At 52.5% G+C, this 12,538-nt stretch overlaps 2 protein-coding genes across 4 annotated transcripts in view; one reads left to right on the top strand and one right to left on the bottom strand.

Annotated features, from left to right (window-relative positions):
* Positions 1 to 5,200: 5,200 nt before the first annotated feature.
* Positions 5,201 to 11,120, bottom strand: BAG5 (BAG cochaperone 5). Of its 3 annotated transcripts, none has more exons than XM_045560100.1 (2): positions 10,972 to 11,120; positions 5,201 to 9,531 (listed from the first exon to the last, which is right to left on the bottom strand). In XM_045560100.1, the coding sequence occupies exon 2, from the start codon at positions 9,501 to 9,503 to the stop codon at positions 8,160 to 8,162; it is 1,344 nt and encodes a 447-aa protein (XP_045416056.1). In that variant the 5' UTR covers positions 9,504 to 9,531; positions 10,972 to 11,120; the 3' UTR covers positions 5,201 to 8,159. The 3 variants fall into 3 exon arrangements, with proteins under 3 accessions (XP_045416056.1, XP_045416049.1, XP_045416040.1); XM_045560093.1 differs by lacking the exon at positions 10,972 to 11,120 and adding an exon at positions 10,483 to 10,637; XM_045560084.1 differs by lacking the exon at positions 10,972 to 11,120 and adding an exon at positions 10,276 to 10,454.
* A 181-nt stretch (positions 11,121 to 11,301) lies between these two features.
* The window catches only part of LOC123644001 (cytochrome c oxidase assembly factor 8), a 32,213-nt gene continuing 30,976 nt past the window's right edge, over positions 11,302 to 12,538 (top strand). Inside the window, exon 1 of the mRNA XM_045560069.1 lies at positions 11,302 to 11,469. Within this exon, the coding sequence (XP_045416025.1) occupies positions 11,347 to 11,469 (123 nt within the window). The 5' untranslated portion in view covers positions 11,302 to 11,346. The remainder of the gene's footprint in view (positions 11,470 to 12,538) is intronic.

Raw genomic sequence — 12,538 nt, 5'->3', positions numbered from 1 at the left:
TAGGGGACCTTCTCTGACCACCCACCCAGGTGACTCCCTGCAGCACACATGCAGGACACAGGCACAACCTGGACAGCCCTTGCCACACCTGGGGGCTGCCAGTTCCTGCTGACCCCTCCTACGCCACAGGACAGGGGCCCACGGAGGTTTGCTGCGTGAACGCAGGGGTCCCCCCGGGCTCCCGTCCTGCCGGCACCTCGGCACTCTCTGCGTGCGTGCATGCAACAGATGTGTATTTGTTGAACCAGGGGTTCTAGGTACTGGGGATACATGTCCTCAGGGTCTAAGGTGACGTCAGGTTCAGTGCTCTAAGGATGGGCAGGTGGGGTAGAATTCAGCTCAGCTGCTGTCTGAGCTGACCGCACCTGGTCCCCAGCTCGCAGCACTCGCTGTGGGGCGTGGACTCCCGGCGCCTTGGCTTTCTCTGAAGCCAGGAGTGGTTGCTGGTCGGCCTGGACATGCCAGGAGCTGCGACACACCATAGAAGCCGGCCCCTTCTGCAGAGACAGCCATCAGGTGAGCCACCACCAGACAGCAACCGTTAGTGCCCAGAGAACGCAGATGGGGAGAGAGGGAGCTCAGGGACCAGGCCAGGCCTCCGTACTCGCTTCTGCCCCTGTGCTTGGGGCCATGGTGCCCTTCTCAGCTCAGCCTGCAGAGCCAGGGAAAGGCAGATGGCTCCTGTCTGAGCTTCCAACCTGGCACGTCGAGCCCTGGGCATCTTGCCCTCAGCCCCCGGGGCACTTGCTGGGCACCTGCCTGTACCAGGCCCGGCTGGGAAGATGTGACAGAGGCAGCCCCCTGGAGGCTCCCTTCTGCTTCTCACTGGCCCCCCCACCCCCACCCCCCGTCAGCGCCCCTCCCCCTGCCAGCCCCAGCCTGTCCCCTACCCGTGGCCTCTGCAGGTGGCAGGGCTAACTGCCCTCCAAGCCTGCTAGAACACAAGCTTCTTCCTCCCTCCCGGCCAGTCCTCTGTTCACTTTGTGCCCAGCCTTTCCCCACACGGCACAGCTGTGGCCGTCTGTGGGTCTGTCCTTCCCGGATGTCACCCACTTGCCCACTGCGTTCCCACTGGTGCCAGCAGGGCGTGGGCATGGGATGCAGCCACAGCCACGGTCCCGTGGGGAAGGGGCCAGGGAAGACAAACACCAAACCAGGGAGCAAACAGGAACACAGAACCGCGGATGCCGGCAAGGCCAAAAACCCAGCAGGGAGAGGAGGCGGGATGGGGCGGCCCGCTGCTGCAGGGCTGGGGGTTGGGCGTTGGGGGTGGGGACACGGCGTGTCCTCCTGCCTGGTGCAGCCCCAGGATCTCGCACACCTGAGCCACCCTGCGGTCTGGACACTGAGGCACACAGAGACATTGTGCGTGTGTCGAGCTGCCGGGTAGGTGGATTCCGGCAGGTCTCACACAGCCCGACTGCAGGGAGACAAAGACTGCTGTGTCTCACTGCCCTTCCCCCCGGAGCGTCCCCAGCCAACACAGCTCTGAGCGTGTCCCAGTCCCTGAGAGGACAGGCGCGGCCCAGGGAGTGTGTGCTGGGCCTGGGCAGTGACCCTGAGGTGCAGGCCTGGCATGACCTGGTGCGCTGGGGGCCCCGGCGGCCGAGCGGGGCTTGAGGAGACGGCAGGGGCAGAGTGTGTGAATTTATTCACGAACTTAGATCTGAGGTGGTTCCGTCACCCAGCGGGCACAGGGGAAAGGCTCTGGCAGAGCCCCGAGGTCCAGCTCTCAGCCTGGTGGCTGCTCGCCCCGGGCCCATGCGGGGGACAGCAGGGATGGCGGGGACGCCGAGGGGCACAGGTCCCTGGCCTCACTCTGCACTTGGTGCCGCCTGGCGGCTGCCCAGCTCACTGTAGGCTTTCAGCTCTGGAAGTGTGTTCTCAGGAACCCAGTCTCCACTGGCACAAGGCAGCTGTCTGCCCCCACATCCGGGACGGTTCCGGATGAGCCGCGTGGCTTGCCCTGGCAGTGGAGGCGCCAGGATCTGACGCGCCGGCCGCCTGCAGCCTCCCCCACGGGAGCTGCTGACGCTCCTCCGCCAGCCGCAGGCCTGTGGGACCGGGGAGGCGGCTGCCGCTTCAGGGCTCCGGGCCATGGGTGGCCTCGTAGGAAGGGAGCGTCTCTGGCTGGTGTCATTTCCGTCGGGAGGGTGGTGGGAGAGGGTGTGGCCCGGACACCCTCCCATGGGCGCCACAGGGCACCGTCGCTGTCTGCTGGGAACAAGCAGGTGCGTCAGAGCGGGTGTGAGGTGGTCTCACGGCCGTGGGGAGTGCCCTGCCCTGCTGGGGGCCGTCCCGAAGCTGCCCTGTCCTCACAGGCTCAAGCCACAGCTCCAAGACCCGACCCCAAGGCTCTCAGGTTGTCCCCCGGCCCCCGGCCCCGCCGAGCGAGCGGGCTTGCCCTCCTCCCCGGCGCTCTCGGTCCAGCCTGGCTCTCCCTGCCTGGCGCCTCAGGCTCCCCGGGCAGCGCTTGCGGCCTTGCTGCCCACGCCGGGCCGGGCCCTCCATGGCTGTCCGGCCCGTTCCTCCCTGCTGTCGCCTCTCGGGCAGCAGACACTAATTGGGAAGGGGCTCCCAGCTTGCCCACTGGGACAACCTGGTCCAGGGAACACGCCTGTGACCCTGGTGTTGAACACGCTGCAGGCAGCACTCCGGGGCCACCCCTCTCACGGGAACAGGCTCTTGCACTTTGCACAGCTTTCCACGCCTCGTCAGTGAACAGCTACCCTCCCCGGACTTCTCAACCACCCAGTCAGATTCAGCCAATGCTCTGTGATTGCTCAGAAAGGGAAAGTCCTGTGGCCCCGGGTGGTGGTGACGCTGTGCCGTGGCCCTTGCTGGGGGTGCCGGTCGGGCTGGCATCGTCTGTGTCCGTCCCTGCCACTGGCCTGTACCTTCTCTGCACCCCACACGTACAGACACTCGTCGGTGTTTACACGGACACAGTCCACGCCGAGAATCAGCTATTTTCCCCCCATCCTCTCCACCCCCACCAGTTACTGGGTTTCCTTCAAGTGCTTCCCCACCCAGCAGTCTGCAGGATTTCCTCATTTAAAAATGCCCGGCCCCTCTCAGCAGCACCAAGGACACGTGGACACGGGTTCTTCACGATCACAGAACTGCTGTTGCTCCACTGTTCCAGGGCGCAGACCGCGGCGAAATCCCACTGCAGGTGTTTCAGGGATCGAAACCAACACCAGCAGCCCAGACAGAGGCTGGGGTATGGATGGCTCGGCCACCTGGCCTCCTCGCGGGGCAGTCAGCAAGGGCTCTGCAGTGCCTAAGGCAGGGGCATGGCCCATGGATGTGGTGTCCCAGGGTCTCCAAGAGTGTGGGACACCTTTGATTCCACCTGAGCTCCTGAGGGGGTGACATGGGCCTAAGGCGAAAGATCCTGACGGTGTGACACCAGAGTCCTGGCAGAAGGTACAGCAGAGAACAGGTTCTTTGGATCCTGATGATCAAAGAGGTAACTGATTTTAAACACCCTATGAAGCTATCTAAAGATCTGAGATTTTTAATTTATTCAGCAGGGATTTGTGGAATGCCCATTATGTGCTGGGAGCTGAGGACGTTATTTCTAAAAAATCGTTCATCCAAAAGATATTTGGGTGCCCGTTATTGCTAGGACCCGAGGCTACATGGATGAAGACAGTTAGTTCTTGCCTTGAAAGACACTGGAGCCTGGCGTGAGACAAGCCAGCGTGTCCGGGAGCTATTACTAGCCAGGGTGCAGGTAGAGACACGCTCTGTGGCCTGGAGGGACAGGTGGGGAGTGTGGGGACGAAAGCAACACATCCCAGGCTGCAAACAAGAAAGCCATCAGGGGACTTCCCCTCTGCTCAGCACTCGGAACCACCCAGCTCCATGTCCCCAGCCCCCCAAGGACTGAAGTGGGACAAACATGCAGTGTGGGAGGAAGACCAAGAGGGAGGAATAGCTATTCATCTGGAAAACAGGCGGCTACAGGGAAACGGCTCAAGAATTCAAAGGATTATTATATACACGGAAAACCAGCGGTTTACTGGGACTGTGCAATGAAGCCCAGACGGAGAGGCAGCGCAAGGCGGAGTGCGTCTCAAACTGGGGTCACGGATCCATGCAGCTCTGGAAAGACCTATGAATCCCAAGAGAGGGAAATACCTTCACTTCACTTTGATGTTCATGTAGAAAGATAAACTTCTGCAGTTAAAATTCACAGTTGGAAGACATCTGGAGAGAACATTAGTTTATGAGTTTTTCCATTGGAAGGCATGGTATGTGGCTGTAATGACTTTGGGATATAAGACTGAAGCTAAATGCCTTATGTATTAACCAGCTGAATCCTTCAAACTTAAGTGCTAAGTACTGCCCACTTTACAGAAGAAACTGAAGCTCAGAGAGACTAAGTAATGCCCCCAGCTTTGAAAGTGGCAGGGCTGGCTGGCTGCGGTGGCTCACGCCTGTAATCCTAGCACTCTGGGAGGCTGAGGCAGGTGGATCGCTTGAGGTCAGAAGTTCGAGACCAGCCTGAGCAAGAGTGAGACCCCATCTCTACTAAAAACAGGAAAATTAGCTGGGTGACTAAAATTAGAATTAGCTGGGCGTAGTGGTGAATGCCCATAGTCCCAGCTACTCAGGAGGCTGAGGCAGGAGGATCACTTAAGCGATCCAGGAGTTTGAGGTTGCTGCGAGCTAGGCTGATGCCACGGTACTCTACTCAGGGCAAGGGAGTGAGACTGTCTCAAAAAAAAAAAAGGAGCAGTGAAGGTGAGTTTTCCTAGCACACTAGGAAGCACACTTCAGTGAAAACTCTTTTCTGCAGAGCGGACCTGGCCAGAGCCACACCCCAGAGTTTCTTCTCCTTTCTACAGATAAGGTCAAGTCCTGTTCATGAGTCGTGGGCATCCTCTTGGGGCAGCAGAGCGTGAGGTCATGACCCCCATCCCACACACACTTCCCGGGCTGTCTAGAAGGGAGGACAGCGACCGGTCACCTGTGCCTGCGTCCTGGTCACTGTGTGCTGCCAACACTTCCTCATACCGCACCGACTGTGGCCAAGGAGCCCAGCTGCCCCCACGCCTGGCCCGCTCTGGGCTCGGTAACAAAGGGCCCTTGCCCAGGTCACAGCACGCAACGGTGAGAACACACAAGGAGCACAGGGCCAACATCAGAGCAGAACACACACCTGACTCACACCCTTTCTCCATGGCAAAGATAAGCTAAGAGATTTGTTTTATTTCATGAATAATTAAGGGTATACTAACATGTATATCTCAAAATAACACTGAATTATTTAAGATACACTATTACAATAGTTATACAGTTAATAGAAGACAGGAACCAACACACTGAACAAACACACCTGTATTATACATCAAAATCAATGGCAAATATTTCTCCAATTATTCTTAAAAGAAAAATATCTGACCAGTTAAAAGCTGAAAAGCTTTGGTCAAAAAACCCAGCATATACAGAATAAGCTTAGACCCTCAAAAACCAGATAAAAATTGGCAAAGCAAAACCAATGAGAAAAACTGGTTAAACTTCTCAAACATACTAGATTACATCAAATATACAGGCATTGTAGCAAAATAAAGCATTAAACTGTACTTTGTAGACGTAGTCATTACATTTATTTTAATAAACACTTCATCATAGGCTGATGGCGCTAATCTGTTTGGATAAAGATGATGTGAAAGCGATGCTGACTGCACGTCAGATAAAAAGCAAACATTCCCAGCCATTTTTTTGCATGAACATGGAGTATACCATTTAATGCAGACCGAAGACCACACAGTTTTGGAGAGTAGGTTTTACTTGCAGTACAGATTCTCACAAAAATACAATACAATGTGATAAGCCCAATTTGAAATGTACATGCAGCAGCCCATACTAACACAAACAGCTCCCAACAGGGGATGAGAAAAGCTAGACTCGGTGTCACCAGGGTTCATTACAGGAGAATAGTCCAGCACAAGGAACTAGAAAAACAGCTAGGAAACTAGGAAAAAAGCCATGCCTAACAGTCACTCAAGGTCAATTTGACATTTTACGACCAAAATAACCCCTGTGAAAAATCTCCAATGACTGTGGAAAAGCTCAGTATTCTGCACTCACATGCGATGCTCAAAGCTTAGCAGTAAGAGATGTCTCTACAAAAGTCACATAAGATACTTTTCTGTTTGAAAAGAATGACAGGGGAAATCTACTTTCAAGGAACAATGGACACTTTTAAAGGGAATGCTGACATTAGCTTTCAAAAATGAAATTAAAAATTTAGTAGAACCTGGTGAAGGATACGTCTGAAGTTATAGTGTAACCTTGATTTCCCAGTGGTATGATTAAGACAGGACTCTAATTTAAAAACTCTTTAAGATTTTAAGAGCACTCTAAAATTATGATACATAACAGCAATCCTAAAACTACTTTGGTCAAATGAGAATTCCAGTGACCAGCACTGACAGCTTGTGGTGGGAGGGTCTCGGTGGCCTTTGACCCCACTATCCAGTGTTTCTAGAACATTTCTAGCAGGAAAGACATATCAAGGGCTTTTAATGATTGGGCAATACCCAGAGACAAAGTGGAGATTTGTTTAGGGCTATGCTCTTATCATCTGTTAGGTACTTAAGGCTATTCCTTTATCTATCCTACTTTTAGCTGTTTAAAGTGACAATTTCCCTACAGAAAGTTACAAAATATCTCTGAAAGAGAATAACATTAGTTCAAAAGATGTGCTCCAACAGGATTATTTCGTGAAAGGTGACTACAGGTAAATAGTCTGTTAGTTATAATACTGGGACTGACATGTTACTAAGGCACTTCAGAACTTTGGGAAATTCTTTTGCTCGTATTAGCAGGCAACCGCAAAATTGTATCCTCAAAGTATTTACAGAAATACATAAACCCTTTAGCAGAATAAAAAAAAAACTTCATGCACAATAGACTTTAATGGCTCTTTTAGGCAATAGAGAAACATCCACATGCCAGTAACATGAGCTCAGGACTTCAGCAGGTACCCAGAGCAAGCGTTTAATTTCCAGCAGGTGATATTTAAGATGTGAGTACTTAACAGCTAACTTCCTCTGAAAAGCTGTCAACACCTGGTGCTTCAGAGTTACTGACGGTTTCTGCTCTCACATACTGTAAAATAGCATTGGGTATGTTTAACAAGTTTGTCCAATATACAGCTTTGAATGACAGAAGAAAAACCACTACATACTACATTCAGACTTTTTTGCTTGGTTTTAGTGTAACCTGACATTGGTAACTCATCTCCAGTTTTTATTCTCCAACTACAGGTATGGGTGTTTCCTTTATTTTCCTTTTAATTGGTCCATTAACGTCATTTAAATGTTCCCATCCTTACTATTTACTCACTAAGGAAAATCATTAAGTTCAGATTTTATAAACAAAAACAACAATTCGAAGGTATTTAATAGCTGGTACTTTATCCCTTCAATGTAATCTCAAGAGATTTTTGGCTGTTCGTTTTCATAATTTTCTTATGTTGCACACAAAAACAAGATTCTCCCCTTTAAAATGCAGAGTATGGGAGAAATACGCTGTTTTTCAAACAAAAAAATGTTTATAAAAGAACAGATGGTCCTAATAAACAAAAAACCCCTACCCCATTAAACTGGGTGGGACTAATCAGGCTTTATAAGTGACAAAAAACAAAAAACTCTTCTGCTTTATTTAGCACAATAAAAGATATCATTTTACTACTTCTGTTTGGACCTTACTCCTATTTCACCAAAATTTTCCCCTTTCTCATAATTTTTCCAGTATTATGTAAGGTTATGTCTATTTCTAGATCCTGAAATATCTGCATTTTAATGCTTACACAACCCATTTAATTACAAAAGCTGCCTCTATTTCATCTTCTGATTAAAAATGCAAAAAAAATAAAAAAAATAAAAAGGACAAACCAACCACACCACATCATACAGATAATGATCCAAATGGAAAAGTTAATGTGCTGTAATGATATTTGTTTTGAAACATCAAAAGCAGCAGAGATACTGAATATAATTTGCTTAAATCATAAATACTGAGATTGCAATATGCATGTATAAATCACATGTAGGCTCAATGAACCGAAAGCTCTCTATAAATACATAGAAGCATATATAAAGTGCAAAACAAGCAATATCAGACGTGAGATCTCTGGTATTTTAGTACTCCCATTCATCGGATTTCAAGTCGAGATAGCTGAGAATATTCTGGGCCAGCTTCACCGCCTGTTTCCTGGCAGCCTTACACTTCTCTTCTCCCTGTGGATCCACAGCATCCAGCGCCAGCAGCTGCTTGGTGAGCAGCTCTTCCAGCCGGATGTAGTTCTTATCAGTTCGATTTCCATCAAACGAAAGAACTTCTCCCTGGATCTCCGACAAGTTTCCGAGGACATTCCAGACTGCTTTATGGGACGGGTGCTCCTCACAAGCAAAAAACTTTCTTTTCTCAAGGGCCTCCTTCAAGTCAATGTACGTGATCAGGGTTTGCACCTCGATCACCGCTCTCCTCCTCGCTTCCCGGATGCAGGGGTTTTTTTCTAGACTTACTTCGTCCAACTGTCCGATCAAACCCTGCAATTCTGTCTTGGAGCTCAGGTACAATTCTGGAGGATTTTGTGCTTGGAGAAGTTCATTTTTTATTTCTCTCATTCTCTTGAGGACCTTTTCTATCTTTAAAATGGAATGATTCTGTCCCAGGTCAAATGCTTTGGTAGTATCTGCTTCCTCTTCCAAATCCAAATATTTCAATAATTTGTTGATATCTTCTACTACCTCCCTTCGATAATTTCTGATTTCTGTACGCCCGCACACATCTAAAGCATCCAGATCTGCAATCAGCCCTGACAGCACACAAGATAAATGCCTGCAAGTCTCACTGTTGTTCACTCCCATCAGAAGTGCTATCAGAGTGCCTCTGGCCTTGTTCACTTCACACATCACAGAGTTAATTTTGGCCACAGAAGGATGCACATCCTCAGAGAGTGGCAGGGAAGGCTGCTTTTTCATGCAATCTTCAATAATCTCTTGCACTGCACAGATTTTGGTTAAAGTGTGATACCTTGCTTTCCGCAAGGAAATCTTCCCTCCAGTTTTAACATGTGTCAGCCTCAGAATGACATCCTGGATGTCTTCTTCACATTCATCGGTTACGCAGTTGCCTCCACTATAAAATGGCACGATTTTCTCTCTCACGAGGGACTGGGCTTCCTTAAAAATGTTCTGTATTTCAATCCGGTGTGGGTGGTTTGCATTCTGCTCCAACTCTTTGAGAAGACGCTCTGTCTCCTGTGCTGCCCTCTTCCTAGCTTGCTGAATGTCTCCTTTCCCTTCAGTATCTACAGAGTCTATTTCAAACAGTTGTTTTGTTAGAATCCTCTCCAGTTTCTTGTAATTCTTGTCATCTGACAGACCACTGAAGCCAACTACTTGCTGTTCTATACTTTTTACTTCCTTTTGGATTTCCTGAAGCCTACTAATAGAAGGATGTTGGTTTCCCATATCCATACTTTTGTAGTGTTCAGTTTCACAAGCACTAAAAGATGACAAAAATGATAATTTATTACAGCATAAAGTCTCTGCAGAATGCTAGTCGTATATTAATTCATTCTACAATCCTCATTTTTTAAAGATATACTTTATAAAAGAGCCTGTCATTACTGCAATCCAAAAGACAGGCATACCCCAGTAAATAAAGGATGACTTATCATCCCTCTCGGGCAAATAACCTAAACATAAGAACAGACAGCAGTTACTGCAATGTGGAGTATGAGCTGGAGCTCTGGGCCTGGGAATTTCAAGTTTCTTCAACTATAAAAGAGAGCAGCATATGGCTTCATAAGAGGTTGAACGATCACCTTAGAAACTGCACAAACACTAATACCTGAATGTTTTAACGCTGTAAACTATTTTTTGGAACCAGCAGGGCACCTCTGTGGAAGGCAAAACGTTAACTCTTCTACGCCGCCAGACAGACACGCCTGGTGGCCAGAAAAAATAACTCTAAGCAAGAGAAACTGAAACAGGTACCCAGGCTCTCGGCCCCCTCCATCTCTGCGGTCTGTACTCCCCGCGGCCTGCGTTTCCACGTTCCTCTCCGCCCTCGCGCACTTCCCCACCGACCCGTCAGCTCTTCGCACGTGTCCCCGCAGCTGTGTCCCCGAAGAGGCACACAATTCCACGGGAAAGGAAGAGCGACAGGAATTATGTTGAAGGCACCATCTTGGGCTTTCGAGGACCAGCTCCTCCCCGGTCCCTACCGTGCTCCAAAAATACACACCGCAAAACCGTGACAGCTACGAATAGCTGGTTCGCTCGCCTCCCGTTTAGAGTCCGAATGGCTTACGCCTCCTTCGCTCTCGGCTGTCTACCCAGCGGCTCACCAGCGGCGGACAGTCCGCCCGACCCAGTCTCTCGCGGCCGGGCCCGCGCAGGGCAGGCTGCCTCGGCTCCTCCCCCTTCTCGCCCTTCCCTGCCCGCGCTTTACCCAGGAGGAGTCTGAGCCGGTCGCGGTCTTGGTTCCCGTAGTTGAGGTGGCGAGGTGGAAGATCAGCCCTTTACGGGGTGCGGCACCAGAGCGGGGCCCCAAGCCGCATCCCTCTCACCCCTCCCGGCTAGGTCTGCGCGGGGCAGCCGGCGAAGGCGCCGGAGGTGGCGGCGGCAGCTACTGGCCGCAGCGGCCGCTCCGGCGTCTCGGCCCCGGCCCCCGACGCGCCGCCCGCCCTGACCTCACAATGGGCGCGCGGCGGCGGGGGCTGGGCGGGAGCAGACCCGGCCCGGCCGGGGTAGCCAGGCGAGGACGGAGGAGGCCCGGCCGGCCCGGCCGCGTCGGATCCGGGGGTGGGGACGGCGCCGAGTGCGGCCCGACCCACCGGCGGGCAAAGGCCGCGCGAGGGGGCGCCGGGGAGGGGTGGTCCCGCGGGGACCCGCGCCCGCCCCCGGCGAGAGGAGAAGACCCCGCGCCGCCAGCGCTCACCTGTACCGCCCGCGCCATGGGCACCCCGCAGCCTCCACGACTGCCGCAGCTCCCCGCGTGGGCCGGCCCGGCAGCCCCGCCCTTGGGCCGAACACCACACACCCGGGAAAACCTCCGCCGGCGCCCGCGCCTCGCCACCCGCCGCGCCGCGCCAGCCGCTGGCCCCTCTAAGGCAGCCGGGAAAGGCGCGACCGGAGAGCGGCCGCCAAAGTCCGCCGCGCCGGCCCGCCGCCCCCGCAGCCCGTCACGCCGCGGGGAAAGCGCACGGTCGGCCGCGCAGCTCCTGTCCCTCGGGCTTTGCGACTCTGCCGTAAGGCGGCCCCTCGCGCCGTCGCGACTCGGCCGTGCGCCGCGGAAGCCGGCTGGTGTGAGGTCATGGCTGCCCTGCGGCGCGGGAGGAAGGCCCTTCTCCCACCGGTGTGCCGCGCCTTCGCCGGCCGCCGCTGCCAGCTCGCCCCGGAGCGAGGTGCCGAGCGCAGGGATGCGGCACCGAGGCGGGTAAGTGGGGTGCCTGCAGGGGAGACACCCCCGGTTCTGCACACCCGCCACGGGCCCGTCCCCAAGTGCTCCGGGTTGAGGGGCGCCCGGACATACTGTCCCGAGCCGTCCCGCGGCCCCGAAGGTTCCTGTGTCGGTCCCCCTGGTCCGACGGAACCGACGGTGCCACCGCCACTCCGGGGGCTGTTGGCAGAACTTTTAAGCATGAGAGAGTCGGCCAGTCAGTTTGTACGTGCCTCGTTTATTTTCGAGGATAACTGGTTTTGTACGTACCTCGTTTATTTTCGAGGATAACTGGTTCTTACATTTAAAGAGTTCTTGACGTAGACGGCGTGTATTTTTTTCGTTTTGGTTTCGTTGAGACTATTAGTCCTTTTCTTCAGACGGTGGCCAACTTTCCCATCCTAGGACTTCACGTTGAATGGGTCTCGTTTGCAGACTGTGTGTGTACATGCACGTTACTGGTCGGAGATCCACGGAGAACGCCCGCGGTGACAAAGAATGGCAAGCGGTTTTTAACAAATTGCTCTGCCCCGCCAGGTGCCCTGGCTCACGCCTGTAATCCGAGCGCTTTGGGAGGCTGAGGCAGGAGGATCGCTTGAGCCCGGGAGTTAGAGGTTGCTGTGAGCTCTGATCGGGCCGCTGCACTCCAGGCTGGACAACAGAGTGAGACCGCAGGGGAAAATTCCCCGCAATTTTCCGGGGAAAATTGCACTTGTTTTGGGAAGGGTGTTTTGTTTAAGGGAGGCCTAGGCCTTGATTCCATCTGTCAGAAGCAAACGTTGACAACTGTGCAGTGCGGAATGGCTTACAGATAAAATACTTGAACAAAGCACACAAATATTAACACTTCATTTACCAGTGGGCTAATGAAGGAGGCTAGAAAGCTTGGTTTAAACAGTAATTAAACCAGGATGAAAAAGAGCCAATTAAGAATTGCAAAATACGCCCACCTGTAGCTTTTCATTTCTTTTGGGCTGTGGTTATTTGCACACTTTTGTAAATGTGGCTTCGAAGTTCTGTCCAGTTTATAGTTTAGACAAAGAATTACCAGGACAGCTTGTCACCC

This window comes from Lemur catta, chromosome 1 (assembly GCF_020740605.2).
Source record: "Lemur catta isolate mLemCat1 chromosome 1, mLemCat1.pri, whole genome shotgun sequence".
In the NCBI taxonomy this organism is placed as follows: Eukaryota; Metazoa; Chordata; class Mammalia; order Primates; family Lemuridae; genus Lemur; species Lemur catta.
The sequence above is the reverse complement of the archived record's forward strand: the minus strand, read 5'-3'. Positions and strand labels throughout refer to the sequence as shown.

Coding starts and splice junctions, on each gene's coding strand:
- BAG5 (XM_045560100.1), bottom strand. CDS start 9,503: ATGGATATGGGAAACCAACATCCTTCTATTAGTAGGCTTCAGGAAATC.